The 20,959-nt window shown below is 35.0% G+C and overlaps 2 protein-coding genes across 4 annotated transcripts; one reads left to right on the top strand and one right to left on the bottom strand.

The window, feature by feature from the left end:
* The first annotated feature begins 378 nt into the window (after positions 1-378).
* Positions 379-20,641, top strand: LOC105228259 (E3 ubiquitin-protein ligase Ubr3). Of its 2 annotated transcripts, none has more exons than XM_029551122.2 (12): positions 379-1,724; positions 2,078-2,550; positions 2,611-2,874; positions 2,982-3,210; positions 3,271-3,683; positions 6,000-6,158; positions 14,017-17,061; positions 17,142-17,565; positions 17,658-18,439; positions 18,506-18,637; positions 19,284-19,423; positions 19,499-20,641. In XM_029551122.2, the coding sequence occupies exons 1-12, from the start codon at positions 1,100-1,102 to the stop codon at positions 19,614-19,616; spliced, it is 6,804 nt and encodes a 2,267-aa protein (XP_029406982.2). In that variant the 5' UTR covers positions 379-1,099; the 3' UTR covers positions 19,617-20,641. The 2 variants fall into 2 exon arrangements, with proteins under 2 accessions (XP_029406982.2, XP_011206311.2); XM_011208009.4 differs by having other exon boundaries at positions 17,139-17,565.
* Positions 6,877-13,218, bottom strand: LOC105228258 (hypothetical protein). Of its 2 annotated transcripts, none has more exons than XM_011208007.4 (8): positions 12,692-13,218; positions 12,280-12,597; positions 9,303-9,444; positions 8,893-9,248; positions 8,738-8,830; positions 8,540-8,667; positions 7,967-8,353; positions 6,877-7,906 (listed from the first exon to the last, which is right to left on the bottom strand). In XM_011208007.4, the coding sequence occupies exons 1-8, from the start codon at positions 12,962-12,964 to the stop codon at positions 7,612-7,614; spliced, it is 1,992 nt and encodes a 663-aa protein (XP_011206309.1). In that variant the 5' UTR covers positions 12,965-13,218; the 3' UTR covers positions 6,877-7,611. The 2 variants fall into 2 exon arrangements, with proteins under 2 accessions (XP_011206309.1, XP_011206310.1); XM_011208008.4 differs by lacking the exons at positions 12,280-12,597; positions 12,692-13,218 and adding exons at positions 9,872-10,036; positions 10,137-11,213.
* Positions 20,642-20,959: the final 318 nt, after the last annotated feature.

Here is a 20,959-nt window from a genome sequence, read left to right as displayed (position 1 = left end):
GTGTGAATAAAAAAAATGTGTATATGATGACTAATTGAATGTTGATTATTTTTTAAAATTGTTCAATAAAACGATCTAAAAATAAATTTTTTCTAAATACAATTTAATATTTACGTGCGAAACTTTCCCTATAATTTTGTTTTTTTCTGCATAAAAAGCCCTATTATTTTTCTAATTTATAGAATGAGTCAAACATTAGAATTTCTGAAATAAATGTAAATTTGTCAAATAAAAACAGAAGTATAAACATTAGCTGATTGATGACAACATATTAAACCAGAAACAGACTTTAATGACTTGATAGTGGAGACGCTTTATAAGCTAATTAATAGTGAGTAACATTCCTATATACAAATGTGACAAGTGGATTTCGTACTTTTTAATGTAAGATTGAAGAGTTAACAACCCTGAGTAATATGTCTTTACTGTCGTACTCGCGTAAAGTCATCGTTGGAGATTTTTGTAGAAATGGACAAATTGTTTTTAAATTAAAACTGCTAAAAAATCACGAATATAAATAAGTCAAAATTGTGTAAAGAAGTTGTCAGAGGATCAATAAATAAAAAAGATAAATGGGTGAAAAATACACGAAATTGTATAAAATGTGCGAATAGGAAGCGAAAAGCGAATTTCAAAGAGAATAAAATAAGGTTAAAAAAGGCGGAGAGTCAGTGTGAAAACATAGAACATAAAGGAGAAGAAAAAGTTTTACACAGAAAAGGAAATTGGTGTATTGAAGAAAAAATAGTAATAATTCCGATTTTTGTAGTCAGGGAAAGTTGCGCGTGTGTTTTTTAAGTTTTCGTTCGAAAAAAGAGGAACTTTGGGCAAATACTGCAGTTTTGGTCACAGCATCGCGTGCCTAGAAAAAGTGCAAAAATCCACAAAGGGGCACGGCCCCAAAATCACGGCCGTTTCTTAATTTGTCGATTTAAGGATTGACAACTTAAAATAAGAAAACAAAAAAGATATTCTGTCGCTTATTGATTCATGAGAATAAATCTATCTTGAAGAATATATATTAGCCAAATAACTATAAAATTAATCAATTGACTCCGAAAAGTTATAGTGAATTATACTTAAATATAATTTGTTCATTATGGACGAAGACGAAAACCTATCTAGTGGTGGCGACATAAACAATGAAATTTCAATTAGTCGAGTTGGTGGTAGTAATGCAGGAAGCAATGATATTTCAAACGTTGATAATGAAATAACAGAAGATGACGAATTTGATGATGTTGATATTTCGATGGTAGTTAATTTACCGTCAGGTGTCTCCGTTAGCACATCAGGAAACTCAGAACCTAGGTCACAGTCTTCTTATGTAGCCGTTGCCACTGCTCCTATTTCGGTGCGAGCTGGGCTCGATTTTCCGGATTGGGAATCGGTAGGCACGACCGAAACGGATGAAGACCTGCTAACAGATACTTCATCTTTTGCTTCGAGCTCGGGGATGGCCGCAGGAATAGTGCCCGGCAGTACAGGTGGAGCTAAACCAAGTTTTTTCTTTGGGACATCAACATCATTTAGCTTAAGAAGTCGCAAAGAGGTAGCGGCACTGATTAATGCCGAGTGTTGTCGAAGTGAGAAAACACCGGAATTGGACGCAATTGTGGACAAGCTTTTTAATCCGGGAACTCCTATAGACAATGCTGATAATATTGAGTGGATTCGTTGGTTAATTGCAGGAGGTCGCACACCTCAAGAATTCGTAAGAATTGGTAAGTTGAAGTAAAGTTTTAATAAACGTCTTAAGTTAATCAGCATTTGTGAATTTATGAAGTCTTTCACATGACTTTTGTTCACTTGTTGTTTTGCTTGGATTACAGTTCTTTACAAGATGTGGATTATTCCGGTTGCGTAGATATTTAGGAGGGCATATAATATATTTTTTGCCTTAGAAACTCAGTTCTAAATACAAAAATTCACTAAAAAGAACTGCTCATAAATTAAGTTTTTGGTTTGTGAATCACTTTATTGGTCCAGAAAAAAAGAGATTATGCAGAGGGCATATTATACATAATAATATAATTGTGAAATAATATTTAATTGTATCTCTATATTTTCGTAACAGTACGAAGCTATGATAATCACGCAAAATGCGGTCTTGTGTGGGTACCACATGTAGTGGCGTACCGATGTCGAACATGCGGAATTTCACCTTGTATGTCAATTTGTCGAGACTGCTTCAAGAAAGGAGATCACACAAATCATGACTTCAACATGTTCTTATCACAAGCAGGCGGCGCATGCGATTGTGGTGATACTTCTGTAATGAAAGCTGAGGGGTTTTGCAGCGATCATGGAATCAACAATCGAACCAATAAAGAGCCTGTGCCACCTAACTTACTCGCCGTAGCAGGAGCAATAATGCCTAAATTACTTTTCCGATTACTACAGCACTTTAGAGAGAATAGTGATGCAACTTCTCAAACTTACAATCTGGCGGCTTACTCGTGTGAAGAATTTACCAATATGTTGATCGATTTAAACAATATGGGTGAAATAATGCGTAAAGTAATGACTAGAGCGCTTATTAATCCTGATGTAAGTAATTTATTATAAATTAAAAGTAATTAAAATCATTTCTTAAAAATTACTTTATAGGTGTATAAATTTTTTACCGAATCTCCTTGCTTGGATACCAGACATGGCAGATTTTTGAAGTCAAATCGTGAAAAATACGAAGATGCCGTTAATCGCTTTCCTCGTCCAGAACCTCCTGACGATTATAAGCATCTCCCAGCATTAGGGGAAAAGTTAGTTCACACAACTCTTTTAGAAGAATTCATTTTTTGGACATTTAAGTTTGAATTTCCCCAAAATTTGGTGTGCTTTTTACTGAATATGCTGCCTGATCAAGACTACAAGGTAATAATACCGTGGCCACCATGAACTTAACATACCCCGCTACGACGGTGTTCTATCTACCTTCTCTGGAAAACTGAGATTTACAATTTCTTTCCCCCTAATTATAGGAACATCTCACTCGAACTTTTGTTATGCACTACAGTCGAATACCATCTGTTTTGGAAATGTCTCGTGATCCAGATACACTTAGTAATCGAGTAGTACACATGAGCGTTCAACTTTTTTCCAATGAGAGTTTAGCTTTGAAAATGGTTAAAGAGTTATCTTTGCTGCATGTAATGATAATCAGTCTCAAACTAATGATGTCAAAAATATTAATACAAAATACTTTACATGGTGGGTATAATGTGTATAAAAATATATAGTTATATTTAATATTTTTATTTTTCTAACTAGATCCAAATAAAAATTTTCACTTTGTAATCGATTGTACTCGCCAAGTGATGAAGGATCATTGCTACTGGCCTCTCGTTTCTGACTTCAACAATGTGCTCTCTCATGAATCAGTGGCTTTGGTCTTCTTACGTGATGATAATCTAATCGACATGTGGTTCCAGTTTCTGTCAATGCTGCAGGGCATGAATGTTAATGTTCGAGAAACGACATCACATGTGGAGTTTGAACCGAATTCCTATTACGCAGCGTTTTCGTGCGAGTTGGAAGCAAGTGCTTACCCCATGTGGTCTATAATTTCCCATTTGCAGGATGGCACACATGCTCATTTAGCCAAAAAGATAATAACATACTGTGTTAATACTCTACATGAATGGCTGGATGCCATTTACTTTTTGGAACCTAAATTGTCTCCGGTACGTACTTAAATATATAATATGCCACAATATGTTTATTAGGCCTAACATTTTGTTTGACAAGGTTATAAGAAATTGTTGACCATTAAACGCAATTTCTTTAAAATTTAAAATCGATCTATGTTAGAAGATTTAACTAAATTTTTACGTTTGTCATAATTTGACACATTTTTGTGCATTGCACATTTACAAAACGCAAATATGACTCCATATTCGTCAACTGAATATAAAATTTACTTAACTAGGTGAATATCGGCTACCTGTCACAGGCCATTTTCTGTATATTATCGAATATACAATGTTCAAATTATCGAATACCATCAGCAGTTATAAAAAGAAGAAATGTCAAAATCAAGAAGGTGCAGGAGCATTTTGCAAATTTTAGACTGCCAAATACTTTGGTCAGAGCTTTCCAAAAAGAAGAAGAAGACTGGTTTCTGTAGCCTTCTGCAAATTAGTATCCAATTCAAGCAAATATAATCCACTAGCCATATATACATTTTGAGCATCTTAAAAAATTATTTACAAACTATTAACTTATAATAATACAACATTTGGCAAAATTATTCCAATTAAAAAGATTAGTTTAATCACATTATGTATATGAAAGTGTTCATAGTGTTCAGTTGATAGCTGGGTAGTCGATATATAGTATATGTATTAGACTATACGGTTGCCGACCGGCTGATAGTCCTTGACCGGAAAAAAATCGGGGCTCGTTCCGGTTACGTAGACCCGATTGTCGTGGGAACAGAACGGAACACTCATACTGATCAGTTATATACTAATTTTATTAAATTGTGTTAGCTAATCGGAAAATGCCTCGAAAAAGCATACTTTACAATAAAAGCTATAGACGCTTTGAAGGTTGACGGTTTGACCAATAGCGCCATTGCTCGGAATTTGGGAAGGTCGATAACAGTCGTGTGTAATTACCTGAATAACAAAGAAAATTATAGCCAGACAACTTACTCTGGTTGAAAACAAAATATTAACACGCGACCGGAAATGGAAATTTGTCGACAGTTGTCAAATACAACGACGTCACTACGGAAAGTGAAAAGAGAGAACCAAATTTCTGCATCTTCAACAATTTTGCGTATGGTGAAACGAAAACCTAACATTGTACGCAGGCAAATGCAGAAAGCGCCTCTCTTGAAACCACACCGTAAAGTCTCTCGTCTCAATTTTGCACGAAATCAAATGAATATAGGCTGATATCAGATAAGATTAAGAAAAATAAAAGTTTGAACGGTTGCGGTAAAGTAGACAATTCTTACAAAAAAACTTTAATATTGGACATAGGTGATATTTTCGATGAGAAAAAGTTCATTTTTACGAAAAGAGGCACGATATTTTTCAAAGCGCATTTTCGGCGGAGGAGCATTTTCAAATTCTAAATTCAAGAATCCATACGAAAAAGTTAACGAAAACGTAAAAATATTGACCTTTTGGTATTGCCATTGACTGATGTAAGTCCTATTGAGAACATATGGGGATGGCTGGTAAGAAAGGATACAAGGATTATCGTCAAATAAATACGATTTCTGAACTGAAAACAGCTATTTTGGATACATGGTCTATTAACCTCAAAAATGCTTTCTCATTACACCAATTCGATGCCATTTCCAATATTCGCACTTATTAATAATAATGAAAACATAATTAATTATTAGGTAAAAAGAGAAATTTGTTTATTTTCTTTTTTCGTGGTGGAAGAGCTGTCTTTAAAAATTATCTTTAAATAAAACTCGTTCTTTTAGAATTGCTGAGTTATACTAGAGCTTTAAAATAACATCAGTTGTTTTTGGAATGGGAACACATTTTTTCAGTATTTCACAAAAATATAATGCCTGCACTTTCTAGATTTTGATATTTCTGCTTTTATACCAATAAAACAAAGTGAATATTCGCGCTAGTACTACAGAAGGAAAGTTAACAACGCAGCTACACGTCAACAATATCAATAAAAATCACAACAACATAGTTCTCAGAATGACAAAAAATATTCCGGCCCGAAGCTGTATTTTTTACTGAACAAACCAGAAAATTTTGTTTCAGCTAAATCAGTAAATGAATGGCGATTATCTTGTTTGTTTGTGTATTGTTCTTTAAATGTCTGTATTTGTTGTAAGTAATATTGTTGCGTCAAAGTCATTCAAATGAAATTCAGCAAGAGCAAGGACATCTATTCATTTCTTATTTTCATTAAAATTTACAGATTATTATTATTATAAGCATCAAATTTGTCTTCACGAAGTTATTATATAATTTAACGTATATTATCCTTATTAACGTATGTCTTTTTTTTAACAGGATGAAATGATGCAAGCGTCCTTTCACTTTCCATTACATCGATATTTGGCAGCGTTTCTATGCCAGGCTGTAACCAAAATGGGGATGTCGCTTTCAGAAGTGCTGCCTACCAGGTCATATATATTGCCTCTTTTAATGATACATCCTCTGCGAGTTCAGGTGAGTTGCTTTCGAATATTATTCATTTATATTTGTAGATTAACTTAAATCGCATTTGCTACTTTTTTATTTTTAATATTATTTAATTATGCCATTTTTGGCACATTAGTCGACACATTAGTTTCGCGATTCGTCTCCGGACGGATTATGTTGAGTTTAAGTCTGAGTTCAGACGTGAAAACTTTTGTTGCTCGATATCGGCAATTTACTTACTATGTTATAAATTTATGTATAAAACATAACTTCAACGAAGTTAACGTAAAGGGAATTTGGGTTCAAACTCCGTTTAAAAACTTTTCAGCTTGTGTTTTTGTACCAGGTACCTGATATTGCCCCAATTACACAATTTCTTCACTGTCTCAACATGTTGCACAGTGTACGCATATAACCATATACCCAATATATTAAATTAACTTATTGAGATGACTTTATATTACTTATATCTGATTTAAGTTAATTAGGTTGATTTTAACAAGCATATATCGGACACGAAGCGAAATGTAGTAATGAATCTAATTGAGTTCATAACCTGTAATGGAAGTTAATAAGATATCAAATATGATTGTAATCCATTCACGGTTTCGCCGAATAATGAATGTTGAATTCTCTCGGCTTCAATCGTTTCAAATTGTGACAGTATTAAATATTTGGTATCGTACTCATCCCTTTACTGCTTGTTTTCTCTTCATATTAGTATTTTCACAATGAAAACGGATAATTTTAGAAGTTATCAATTTGATTTTATTGTATTCGAACAAGATTCCATCCAGTTTCTATTACACATTTGTACATAGTAAAATATCTACTAGTTTTTATTTTGTAAAAGCAGTTTGAGAAAATGGCTCCTAATTCAATGTGTTAAATATGGGTATGGTCTCCTTAACAAAACGGTTTTTGATATTGACACTAATCTAATCTCCAATATGTGCATGTAAATATATAATTAAATAGGTCTATAACTACCAAGAAACAAATGGTATAAACACATTGTTCATTATTTTGGTTTCAATTTATAAATAAAATTATATTCAGCTTCTAATTCAAGTTTATGTAAATTTGCTGCACACTGTTTGTTTTAAACATATAACATTCTAACATTCAATTATTGTGTCTATTATGTACTAATTCGAGCAAGAGTATTTTTCAACTTGATTTTCTTTGAATTTATATTCATGTAAATAAATTTCCTAGAAATTTCGATTTTGATAAAACAGTTGCAGAGTAAATACAATCAATTTCTTTCTTCTAAGTAGTGATTGTATTCATTGGCATAAAAAATATTGCAATCCATTTGCATTGTAAATTCGTACACTCCAATATTTACTAAAATATTTATATGTAGGTGTGTCTGCTATAGTATATCAATATTATAATTATATAAATATACTTCCTTTTTCATACATCCATACACTAGAGCACTTAGAATAATAATATTTACTTTCTAAGTTTGTAATTAGTTAATATCTTGTGGCACTCGAACGTGGGGTGTAAAATCATAGGTCATAATCTTCGGTGCAAGAAAACCACCGTAACCTTGCCGTCCCTTGTGATATATGCCGACACCGGATAGAGGTACTGGCGGGTTAGATGTCACTTCCTGTGTATCGATAAACGGTACCGTACTCTGCGCGGCATCTTTATCCATGCTTGTGTTTATAAAATCTATATATTGGTTATGACGTGAGTCGGGTATTGATTTGACTATTGTTCGTGTTGATTTGTCGGGGTTGTTGAGTTTAATTTTTTGTCTAAGAAGGGGAGGATTAATTTAGAATATTTTTGAGAGAATAATAAATATACTAATTTACCTTCGTTCCCCGCTCACATCGGTATTATCATTGGATTTCCAAAAACTATTCGTTTCTGGGGATATTAGTTTACCCATTTTGAAATCGAATTCTGCTAACTTGGCTTCAAGATTTAAATGCGCACCAACGACTCGCCAACGGACACCAACTACTATAAATGAGTTGTCGTCTGTGTAGATGTCGTCTAAATCCATTGATCTACTTTCGTAACTGAGTGTATGATAATCCCGACCATTACGCACGTCCCTGTCGAATATTTGATAGTTTTCAACTGGTTTCCAAGTAAGACTCGATCGATTTATATTGCCCCTCGGTAAAAGTTCTCCTTCTTGAATTTGTAAGTGAAATATTCGATTTTGTTTCGTAATGCGTAAGCCGGTGACTACTCTAAAAGCGATAAAAAAAAATGTGATTTTATGTAAATACATATAGAATCTAGTGATGTTGTTGTTGTTGTTGTTGTAGATGCAGAATTCTGCCGAGTTGACAGTCCCTGGCCGGATAAAAATCCGGGTCCGTTCCGGTTACATAGACCCGACTGTCGTGGGAACGGTAGAATCTAGTGATATTTACCTATTGTTATCCACATCCGCAACCGTTTCACGCAAATTGAAGTAGCGGTCTGATTTTATGCTAATTTCATCGCACAGGCAAAAGCAATAGCTACAGTGCCAAAAAAGATAGCGCCACCAGGATTCCACCTGTCAATATTCGTATAATATGTATGTATATATACTTCCGCATGTAGTTGGAATCATTTGAAAGGCTTACCTTTGTCGTACCCCGCACACAAGGAGTTCTTTGTCCAAGTACTCGACCATTTTCATATTCTAGATATTCATAGCGACGGGTACTGTTTCGGCTCTGAAAGAAATAGTTTTTATACAATAACCAGTTATTTAGCTAAATGTACCAGCTTAACCTACAGCGGGACAAATCCACATGTCCGCGTCAACATATGTACAGTGATACAATTTTCCTGAACATCTGGGTTGGCGCGCACAATACAGATCTTTGAAACAGCCTTCGGATCTGGTGGATTGATAAAATGCACAATCCTCACGACATGTTTCTTCTTTGTTTAAGTCAACCTCATTCTCAATGTAACCCTGTAGAAGACGAGTCACCTCGTCATAATTTTTGCCTTGCTCAAATTTTCCAGGGTCACATCTCCACAAAATTCGATCGGCGCGACGCATAACCTCCCTCAACAATTTTAAGGCACGTTCTGTTCGTTTTACGTAGTCCATACGCATTAGTTCAACTTCTTGAGAAAAATTTCCTACAAATACCATCGTTATTAAAATATTAAATGCTACATATTCCACAATTCTACCTTTGCCGTAAATCCGTAACATCATCCACGAAAACTGCATCATAGTGTAGCCTTTTAACTCTGTAAGAGCTATATCGGAATATAGTGAATAAATGAATTGCTGCGCCGATTGTTGTGTATGGCATATTTGATCCGTTGATTCCTACAATTAACAAACAGTGAATCTGATCGTTATCTTCTAATAATAAATATATATAAATTTTTTGCGCATGATACTAAAAATTACCACTTATTTCTCTACACGGTTCAGTATCATATTATTTTTAATTATTACCAGGTTTAAAATGACTTTAAAGCAAAAATTATTTCATAAAACACTAATGAATCAGGGTATTATTTATCATGATTTTAACGATCTCCTCTAACATTATTATATAAATGAAATCTATTTGGTGTTAATATACAAATTTGGTTGTTCGTGACTGTTGATTATATACCTACATATGTACGTATATGTACATAAATAATTTAGGTGTGCACATATACATATATGTATACTACATGTATCTATATGATTTCTAAATGGATTCCTGGTTGGCGTAACAAAAACATGTATTTAATAAACTAACCAACATTGCTCTATAATAAAGAGTTTGCTTGACCATCACTAACTCCAACTCCTGAAAAATACGCGACATAGAGAAAACATTATCATTGCGAAGCACCGTCTCGCAAATGTCCAAAATGGCACGCTCGTTCACTTCGGCAGTATTGTTGTGCTCGTTCATGAAGTTCTGCAAATGCACGAAACAAATGATTTATGATCGAGTTTAAAATTGTGACCATATTTTTTTCCAAATTGATCTATTCCATTTGAATGTATGTGTTTCGCACCTGATAGTAATCAAACATTCTGTCGATTTGGAGAAGGTCGCGTTCCAATAGACTCCATTCATAATGATTTAGAATATCATATCTTCCCACTTCGAAATTGCTTTGGAAATTATCGTTAACAAATTTTCGATGCGAATCATAAACTTTTCGAAATTCAGAACTTTTGCTGGTACCCTCTTTATCCAAATAAAGCCAAAGTGATTTCTGAAGGGCGATGTATTCGTAGCGTATTGCGTCGACTTGCAACTCCGGTACCTCTACTCTTGCCTCCGAAAATACGACCTTTGTTAAGATTAATCCAATCACCGTAAGGGTGAGATAATAGTTGCAAAGGGTCGACATTGCGTTTCGTTTCCTTTTTTATATTTATTATTCAATGTTTGCTCAAGTTTATTATTATTATAGTACTCTCGTTTTTGGTTTGTTATCTTTGTTGAACCCAGAAAAATTATAAAACATTATCAGTTTAATATTGGGAGCCTATGTTTGTGTGTAATATTGACAATGTTTTTTAAAACTCTTAAATTGTTCCTATATAAATATAGTAAACACTTTTGCAGACTTGAAATTAAATAGTATTTGTGTTGTTAAATATTGATTTTTCTGCTTTTATTAAATATTAACGTTTGCTTATTTGCCTCTTGGTTTTGTTTCCATCCTGATTTTTCACAACTATGTACTTGTTGTTCTTTCTTTATGACGACGAATAGTCTCGTTTGACGTCTGTTTATTCTTTGTCTGTATGTGAATTCACTCCGATATTTAGACGTTTATCGCTGGTTTATCACATTTTTTTCACATCATCACATATTATAAACGTTAACAACGTTAAACATTGTTCAGAGCTTTTGTTCTTCGTTAAAAGAAGGTTAAAATCTTATATTTTACTTATTTCACGACAATAGCGAACCGTATCCAATTGACATGTCGAATCGAGATTCGAATAACACTTAGTAATATTTTGTTATTTGTATTGTAAAAGAAATATTTTGCTTATTTTGTTTTAAATTGAAGATTTAAAATTTGTGTGTTATTGCGCCGTACCAAGATCCAGTCTGTTTTATACAATTTACAAAGCTAAAGTAAAATAGAATGACTGCAGTGTAAAATTCATTGTGACGAGAGGTAAAAAAACTAACTGAGAGTCTCTCTCTCTGGTCGTACTCAGATTTTTATAAAAGTCGGCAAATGGCAGCGGAACCTTCGCATCAATAAACAATACGACTATAAAGAAGAGAGTATCTACCTATGCGTCTTGTTTATTTACTCTCAACAGTAATGTGTGTGTTTATTTCATTGTTTTAGTTTTGAGTGGGGAGAGGATTTTTTTGTGACTGCAAGCACATCAGTATTAGGATTTAATGTACATGTAGTAGGTATACCACATTTACATACGTATATAATATGTACCTTTGTGTTTAAGTATTTTTACCTTTTACTTGCTTAGTGATGCCAAACCCAGCTTTAGAGATTTAAACATAGGTTTTACTTTTAATTTGTGTATATAAACGGAACCCTTCCTACGGACTTTTGTTTTTTGAAAATTTCATGTTTTTGGATTAACAAAATTTCGATTACGCGAATAGGCATTAAAAAATGTATTAAATCAGTACTTTGACTTAAATCATATTACTAATGGAGGAAAAAATGTACATTATTTAATCGCTTGTTTGCTTTTGAATTAATTTAAATTTGTTCTCTTGGTTTTGAATGCTCGGTTTCCTCACAGTCTATCCATTTATCATTCTTTTTATTATTTAACAGTGAATAAATTGCTGAGTGAGTCATAGAACTACTTGTTATTTATTTATGCTTTGTTGGCGAGCTTCTCAGATTTCACTGACACTTCTTTTGCAGTGCCCATTAGCGATTTCGTTTTTGATACATGCATATTCACATATGCGTGCTTATCAAAACGCTTGTATTAGTAGTTGCCAGTTGACTTTGTCATTACCGATTTATAAGAAACATTTTGCTGGATTTATAGCATACGAGTATCTGTATAGCTTCAAAATAAAAAAGTAACATGCAATTAACTGAAAGTTATTTGGGACATTTTGTAATTAAATTAGGGTAAAAGAAAATACTACTGATAGGAATATGTTTTTATTAGTACATACCGGCTGCAATCTTAAATTCTTACCTCATAAGTTTTTGCTAGTAAGGACAAAAAATTCGTGGTTGTGTTCTCCTTTTCCTCCGGACCGAATAGTATTAAATGTAAACGATCCATTAAATGATGCACCGAGTGTGCATTAGGCGAAACAGTCCATTCAGCGAAAGCTACTAAAGTGCTTGCTTCCAGTTTATCTTGATGGGCTTCATACTTTTGCATTTGTTGGAAACGAGAAGAAATTCGATTTATCGTATCCTGAATGTCGTTCATTTTAGACATAAGTGGCAAATTTTGATTGATGAATTCTGTCAAGGATTCAACTGCCAGTGCAACGTTTTGAGCATACTACAGAAAATAATGTTTATAGTTGTCTACTAAGAGATATTTATCTGCATCTACATATGTATGCATTTACATGTGTGTGTATGTATGTACAAACCTTTTGTTCTGTTTGATCTATTTGACGACTCATATCTTTTAAACGCTGCAAAACTTTACGTTGTTTCTCACGCATTAAAGGAAACTCGATGTTTTGAGCGATTGGGGACTGTTGTACAATGTCCCAAGCCTTTAAGATACCTACAGTAACTTCCTTCACCACGTGAATAACGTCAAGGACATCCTCTATAACGGCTGCAGCTGGTGGCGGTGTGGCGAAGAAGATGAAAAAAATTACCACAAGCCCAGACAAATTTCTGCCGAACAGCCACATTGAATTTTTTTTATAGTTGCGGTAATTGTAGTTATTTGAATGTAATTTATTTTTTGTTATTTAGTTTTTATTGCAATAAATTCAAATCTTCAAAACATCTTATTAAAATAGTGGAGGTAACCGCGTTTAATAAAAGTGTCACAATACTAAACTAACAACATAGGTACTCTACTTAAACGCGTTTTATTCAAAGAGATACTTCACACACACCAGTCGCCGCGTCAACACTTCAGCACTTGTCAGAGGCCATTACACGAATAAATAAATTCGTTGACTAAACCAGAGCGTGGAAAACTCGTACACGGGTAAGAGTAAATGTGAGTGTTGCTAGCTCTTTCATGGTACACTCTCGCTGTTAACATCACTCCTACTCCGCACTGTTAACTTTGAAATGAATCAGGGAAAAAACCATTTTATTGATATTAAAAAAACTCATAATTTTTAATTGCTTCAAACGTTTTAATAACATAACAGTTAAGTATTTCAAGCAAATTATAAGAATGATTGGAAAGAAAAGGATGTTTCTGAATGATATCTCAAAAACTGAAGGACTAGTTCACGTTCGACTCAGCTCGTTACGCTGATCATGAAAATATGTATGTATATATTTTATAGTTTTCCTTTGGGTGTTACAATCTTCATGGCAAACTGAATATGTTATACCTTTTTTTCTGATATAAAAATATACTGTTGCCGTGCGATCGTAAAATATTGTCAAAAAAAAGAAAAAACAAATTCAGGAAGGCATTCGTGCTTTTCTCTAATAAAAATAGCGACTGTTAATTGGCAAAGTGTGAAATGATGAGAGTAGCCAAACATTTTGCTTCGCTTTGCTTTGCTTCGCCTTGATGTGAACGAACTTTTACAAAGTATGCATCGAATTTACTTGTCAAAGCGAAGCAAAAGTTTATTTAATGATATTTCATTTGCCTATACTATGTTTTTTCCACTGAAGGCACTATTATAAGAAAACATGTTATAGTTTTAAACAAATGTATATATGTATGTTTCAATTAAATGTAGTAAAAAGCTTGTTCGACATATTCTTACAGAGTTTCTTCTATGAGATACTGGCTGGGAAATGGGTGCGTAATGGACTACAAATCAAAGGTCAAGCCATGACCTATATACAGGCGAATTTTTGCAACTCTATGGCTGACATGGACCTATTCTTTCTGCAAATATGTGCAACGAATTTGCCACAATACTTCTTTTTGCAGAACACAATTGAACTTTTCGGTGTAGGTCAGTGGTTAGAGTTTGCACCATTAAAACAGCCTCAAAAGTTAGAGCAGTGCTCAATGCTAGAGGGATTCTTAACTTTTTTAGCAACGCTTGTAACTAGTCGTACGAATCTCGGTAATGACGAGGCTACACAATGTATCATTGAGATAAGTGCTTTACTCGCAACTGAGAATAAGACACATTCGCAATTGTTAGAATTGATGCCGGAACGATCTGGCAATGTACATACGAAAAACTTTGAAAACTTTCTGAAAAAGCTATCTGTTTACAAGGCTCCTTCTTCTGGTTCGGAAAATTTGGAACAGGGTCTTTTTACTCCGATTGATGATGTGTGGGAACAGCACTATGACCCCTTGCATGTACTTTTGCGAGCAGTACATCGGCGCGACTTTCAATCGTCTCTCGATCGTTTTACAAACTATGTTAAAAGTAAGAATAAAATGCCATCTAGTGGTAATTTGTGGCCACCGTTTCGACTACCAAGGAAAGTGGGCGTGGCATTTAGTGATCCATGTTGTATTCTTAATTCTCGTGTGTTTCACTCCACTATACTATCAATTTTATTTCGAGCAGTGCATTCGCGGGACGTATCTGAGCACTTGTTAGCGTTAGCAATATTTCTGTTAGAAATTGCTGTTGAGAAGAGTAACGACACTAATGGTACTGACAATGACAAGGCTGCCGTTGTGGAATGTGAACCAAAAAACAAACATGGCTACCCATTTTCTTTGAGACGTGATCCACCAAAACTTTTCCACTGCTATCCGACTGATAACCTACGATGTAATTTACGTTATGTCGTTTCAAAGTTATCTTTAAAGTCTCACGAGCCACAGGTATCGCCAGCAAGTTACCGTTCTAATCAATTTTACGGAGATTTAGATTATGATGTAGAAAGTGATACTGCGACTGCTTTGCCCATGATTGGTGGCAGTGATGATGACTTAGATGATGATTCAATGAGTGTAAGTGTGGCTAGCGGCACGTCGACTGCAATGGTGCGAATGCAAAATATGGAAGTGGCCTTGCCACCAGATCTTTCATTAGTACCAGAACAAGGCTTAGTAATCAGACAAGATAGCCAGGATGATGATACGTTGCGAGATGCCGATGATGCTATTGAAGGTGCCTCACCATCTGTAGGTTTTCGATTCTCATTACAACCTATTACATTACCCGAAAGTGGAATGGAAGTGGCTATAAGAAGGGAATTGCAATTACTAGCTGGTGGCAGTGTAACTGCTGGTGGAGGGGGTGGAAGTAGTGCTGTTAGTGCTGGTGGAACATCCGCGAGCGGATTAAGAAGGACTGCGGAAGTCCAACATAATCCACAACAACAAAATGAAATGTTTTCACCCAGTACAAACAATGCTAATAGCATGTTATTGCCATTTCAACGAGTACAACCGGTTGCTGTACCGATCGGTAGTCGAAGCATAGTTCCCACAGCAACAATACGTGGTGTGGTGGGAGTTCCTACGTTGAGTGGACGTCGAACTTATGATTCGGCTTCACGCAAACGAACTACCCAGTTGGTAGACAATGCGATTGGAGGGCAAAACAAAGACGAAGTTCCCATCGAGGAAAGCATACTTTCGTTACTCTTAAAGCTACATTCACAGCTTAGTGGTACATTGGATAGTTTCTCATTAAGCGATGGTGAAGATGAAGAAGCAGAAGAAGATACTGGCGAAAGGATGCAGTTTTCAAGCTCAAGTATAGTAAAAGACCGACTTAAACATGTGGATATTGAAAATGACATAACAGCAAAAGCAACATCTGTCAATCATTTAGAAAAGGAAAGACTGTCAAAGATAGACGAATCAAGTAATCCATCGCATAGCGCACCAGATTCACCTTCAGCCATGGATATAGACTGCGTGGAAGCCAGCACTTCTGCTGCCGCTTCTAATCTTAACCTAGATTCTAGTCAACGGAAACACAATCACAATAGCACGAGTAGAAAGCGTATTCGTAATTATAGGAAAATTCGAGTATCCGATTCTCGGATTGGTGATGGCCCCTATTTTATTGGTAATCTTATACGTAAAATAGCACAACGTGATGAGTTGTGCGCCCAAAGCATTGACGAGATACGTTCAACACTTTGGCCGAATCAACGTGAAAAACAAGCCGAGCAAAAAGCTCGAGAGACGAGGGAGAAAGAAGAGCGTCGTAAGCGCGCGCGGGAGCGGCAAATGAAAATGATGCAAGACTTCGCAAATAAGCAAAAAGAATTCATGCAAACGGCTGCTCACACAATGGAGGGCAATATGGACGACGAAGATGATGACATTTTCGAAGAGCAGCCGCGTGAAAAGGAGTATGATTGTATTATTTGCAATTGCACAACACCCAGTACTGAATCCAATCCCATTGGACTTGTTGTATTGGTTGAATCTAGCGGCATTGTTGGACATCGACGTCGAACCGCTGAACGGTTGCCGTTGCCACTTTGTCTCGAAGACGAAGAGCGATTAAAACAAACCACCAGGTTAGCAATTGAGTTCAACCGACGGACTGATCTATTGAGTTTAAAATTTGGGGAAGAGTCCTGGTATCTCTCCAACAATATGGCCTACGAAAATGGTGTACATGTGCAATCGTGTGGCCATCATGTTCACCTTAGTTGCCTTGATGCTTATCTGAAAACATTGTATGCCACACAACGGCAACATCAGCATGAACGAGGGGAATTTTATTGTCCAGTCTGCAGGCAGCTGTCTAATTCGGTCCTACCACTGAGTCCCCAACTGGATAGACCTACGCCGATGGTACGATCAGGTACCCAACCTTTTGAGCAGCTTGTAGCTGAATTGACCAATCTGATCAAAGAAAATGTGCGACCAACGGTAAATAAATTTGAAGAGTATAATGTTCTTTATTCTTATATGTTTATATATTCTTCTTTTGTCGTGTCACGCTTTAGCAGACGTCAACAAAACTATCGGAGGCCATGGGTCGCGCAATGGAGGATATGACAAATATTACTCATCGTAAAATGAAGCGTGTACCGCCAACATTACGCAGTCTATTCGTTTTCGTGACATCAATTGCTCGTACGAATTTAGAGTCGGAAATTATACAGCGCGGGGGTTCTCTATGCACAACAAATTCTACACGCTACAAACCGAAGCGCGACTGCATAGTTCCTTTACTGCATGTGTTATCTGTACATGTTCGTGTGTTGGTGGAATGGCCACTTTGGCGATCGTGGGCATCACTTGCTGGTTTACCGGTAAGCGATTCGGCTCCAGTACCTTCGCATTGCCTCGAACTGATACCTAGCCTTTTGGCCGACCCCATAGCGTTGCTGTTGAAATTTATTTTGTTAGCTCCTCTACATTTAGACCAAGGTAAAATATATAATAAATCGCAAAGATAACATTTAATAATTGTAAGGATAATTATTAATGAAAGTTTAAAAAATTTGTTTGATAATTTACAGATTTCTTCACTTGCATGGTTAAGGTTATGTACAATTTATTGTACTACCAAATAGTAGTTCAACTATGCGTTACACTCACAGATTTAGAATGCGAATATATAATATCGAAATTTAACAAATCTCCTTCCATGGATGATAGCGATACTATCGGCCGACGAAATTCTTCCCGTACAAGTGGTACTACCTCATCGAATATTCCATATTTGGGACGTGCTATGGCGTTGGTATTGAATAACACAAATCGTATGTCACATTTGCGTCGAGAAAGCATACCAAGTACGTCAACGGCTGCTGCTGCCGCGGCAAAGGCGAATTGCGCGGGATTCTATGCATTTTCTGGTCTTGGATATTCATCGAATAATAGAGGTGGAAACGATGATGCGAACATTTCGAAATCTGATGTCGAAGTAAATCTTAAGTCCATGGAAGCTCAATTACAAACATTATGCTTACCATTTTTACGCATAGCAGCATTGTTACGGCAACATTTATATAGACATGATATGCCCGAAATAACCGCACCAGGATTGGAGTTCGTGCGTCTGGTTTATTACTTGGAACTAGTTACAGATTCAATGGACTGGGACTGCTTTAATGCTTCGAAAGGTTTATGCTTCATATCTGGCACTGAGCAAACGTTGCCTAAATTTTGGTGTGACCAATTAATGGATATTCGGCCACCAACAGATACAGTGCGTGAGCTGGTTATCTTAAATCAGCATGGATCTTGGCAACAACCAAAACTTCTCGAATTACCTCGCGAGTATGAGCGATTATTCACGGTATGATTTGAAATTAATACACTTACATGACACTCATATATAAATATTTGCTTATTTTGCGTTTAGTATTACCATGAACGTCCATGTCTGAACTGTTATAAAGTGCCGAAAGAGAGCTCGATCTGTTTATTATGTGGCACAATTGTGTGTCTTAAACAAACATGCTGTGCTGAAAATGACTGTTGTGAAGCGGTTCGTGTAAGTAAAAGAGATTACTTTAATATTGTATAAAAAATTGTATGTGTGCCTCTTAGGGTGTTTTTTTAACTATTAATTTTTTTCAGTCCCGTCACGAAATTTTCTTGGAAATACTCTAAAAAAAAAATTCCCTGAAAATTTTAGCCTTTAATATTAACACTAAGAACTGGACCAAAGCCTGTAAAAATTTTCCATAGAAAATACACTGCAATCGTGAGATTTATCTTTAAATTCCTGCCGATCAGAGGTATTTTATGGCATCGCCTTGACTTTAGGCGAATATTTCTCAGAATTGTTCACTCTACAAAAGTGCCCAAGTTTTCCAAGATTTCGCATTTTTTTTTGTATATATCTCGTAAATGACAGGAGCTATAGAAAAAATCTGCATGACAAATTTGTAGGAATTTAAAGATAAAGACTCACGATTGTAGTGTATTTTCTATGGAATAATATTAAGAGCTAAAATTTTCAGGGAATTTTTTTAGGGTATTTCCAAGGAAATCTCGTGACCGGACTGAAAAAAATTAATATATATATATATATTTTCCCGTAGTTCCTAGGTGGAACATAGGGCCTCAAAAAAATTAATAGTTCAATAAAAAAAACACTCTAATGCCTATATTATTTATTGTGGTTAAAATTTTAGCACACAATTACTTGCGGGGGAGGAATCGGAATATTTCTTGTCGTTACGTCGACATACATAATCGTGATTCGTGGTAGACGTGCTTGCCTTTGGGGTTCGTTGTATTTGGACGATTTCGATGAAGAAGATCGAGATCTCAAGTGAGTAATTTTGTTTATACGGATTATAAATATATTGAATATTACGGACGTTACTAATAAATTTAATTGATATAGGCGTGGAAAGCCCCTTTATCTAAGTCAGGACCGCTTCAATTTATTGGAATCGCAATGGCTGTCACATAAATTTGCGCATACAAAACATACATGGGTATTCCATCGAGATTTATTGTGAAATATGGAAGAGTTATTAAGAAGTATACAAGAATTGGTAGGGCAAATATAATTAATTGTTTGGTCGGTATAAAAATGTAACAAAATACGTATATTATGAACAATGTTCAAGTCTAATTTAAAATATATAAAATATCTCGAAGAATTTGCGAAGCAAAGAAGAATAACCCACGCGTTTCTAAAATGCGTTACATACAGTTAATAAAGGCAAAAGATCTTTGCTATTACATTATTAATAAGCTATAGATATTTCAGTTATAACTCGCAGCTTGCTTATGTTTAAATAACGTAGCTAAAATAATATAATAAATAGAAAATGTAAAAAGGCTTAATGACGATATCTCATAACGTGTGTAAATTGTTTGAGTGAAATTTGACAGAGTTAGCTTAGATCCCATTTGGAAAATGATATTTAAATATTGTTGAAATGTTCTTTTTATCGATATTATTAAAGCTTACAACAAGTCCGAAAATTCAAAAACTATTATAGATTACATAAAACGGCCGCAAAACATCCTAAAATTACGTTACACTTTACGTACTCATGGATTTTGCATATTGTTGCTGACATTCATCTCTCGCAATGGAAACATGACATTAGCAATACCGTCTTTGTTATGGTGTGTTCAGTGTATGTATTTATTACACATACACAAATGTTATGAAAAATAACATAATTAAAATTAAATGAAAATTGACATTGAAAATATAATTAAAAGCTTAAAAATAACGTATTCAATATTCATTTATGTGATATAAATTAATAGCTATTAGATCATGATAATGTGAAAGAACAAAACGTATTTGAATATCCGGAAGGAAACTTTATTTCCATTTCATTATATTTTTCAATTTGTGTTTGGCAAGAAACTAAAGTATCGAATTGAATAAAAGGGTAACATTTACATAACAATAACAATTATATTTAATAATATCATTAGCTAGATGAAGATATAAATTTCTTTGGAGACATGCAAATGTATAATTAATAAAAATATGAAAAAATAATGATTATTTAAAAACTTATTCCATCCATCTTTGACAAGTAGTTTTACTCAATGGATTTGAATTATATTCGTATCATTTCTATCGAAATTATTTCCACTTTCTTTACAAAGTATGTATGTATCTATGCAGCCACTATTCTTCTTTACTGACCGAGTTAACAACAGTCGTTTCTTCTTTTTGCAATGTGGCGCCAATGGGGACTCCAAGCAAAGCCAAATCCTTCTCCACCTAGTCTTTCCATCGGAGTGTTGGTCTTTCGCTTTGCCCTCACAGCCGTATTAAATTTGTGGGAATACCAAATTCAAGCATTGCGGCATAAAGACAGCTCATTTCGTA

The sequence above is a fragment of the Bactrocera dorsalis genome, unplaced genomic scaffold, assembly GCF_023373825.1.
Source record: "Bactrocera dorsalis isolate Fly_Bdor unplaced genomic scaffold, ASM2337382v1 BdCtg007, whole genome shotgun sequence".
Taxonomy (NCBI): domain Eukaryota; kingdom Metazoa; phylum Arthropoda; class Insecta; order Diptera; family Tephritidae; genus Bactrocera; species Bactrocera dorsalis.
Note: the sequence above shows the minus strand (reverse complement) of the source record. Positions and strands in the feature narration are given on the sequence as shown.

Bases quoted from the DNA above. Each gene is read 5' to 3' on its own strand.
- LOC105228259 (XM_011208009.4), top strand. From the start codon at position 1,100: ATGGACGAAGACGAAAACCTATCTAGTGGTGGCGACATAAACAATGAA. The intron at 2,875-2,981 runs GTAATAATACCG...CCCTAATTATAG, and splicing joins TGCCTGATCAAGACTACAAG to GAACATCTCACTCGAACTTT. The intron at 18,440-18,505 runs GTATGATTTGAA...TTTTGCGTTTAG, and splicing joins AGTATGAGCGATTATTCACG to TATTACCATGAACGTCCATG.
- LOC105228258 (XM_011208007.4), bottom strand. From the start codon at position 12,964: ATGTGGCTGTTCGGCAGAAATTTGTCTGGGCTTGTGGTAATTTTTTTC. The intron at 12,598-12,691 runs GTTTGTACATAC...TATTTTCTGTAG, and splicing joins TAGATCAAACAGAACAAAAG to TATGCTCAAAACGTTGCACT. The intron at 8,354-8,539 runs GTAAATATCACT...TATCGCTTTTAG, and splicing joins GCGGATGTGGATAACAATAG to AGTAGTCACCGGCTTACGCA.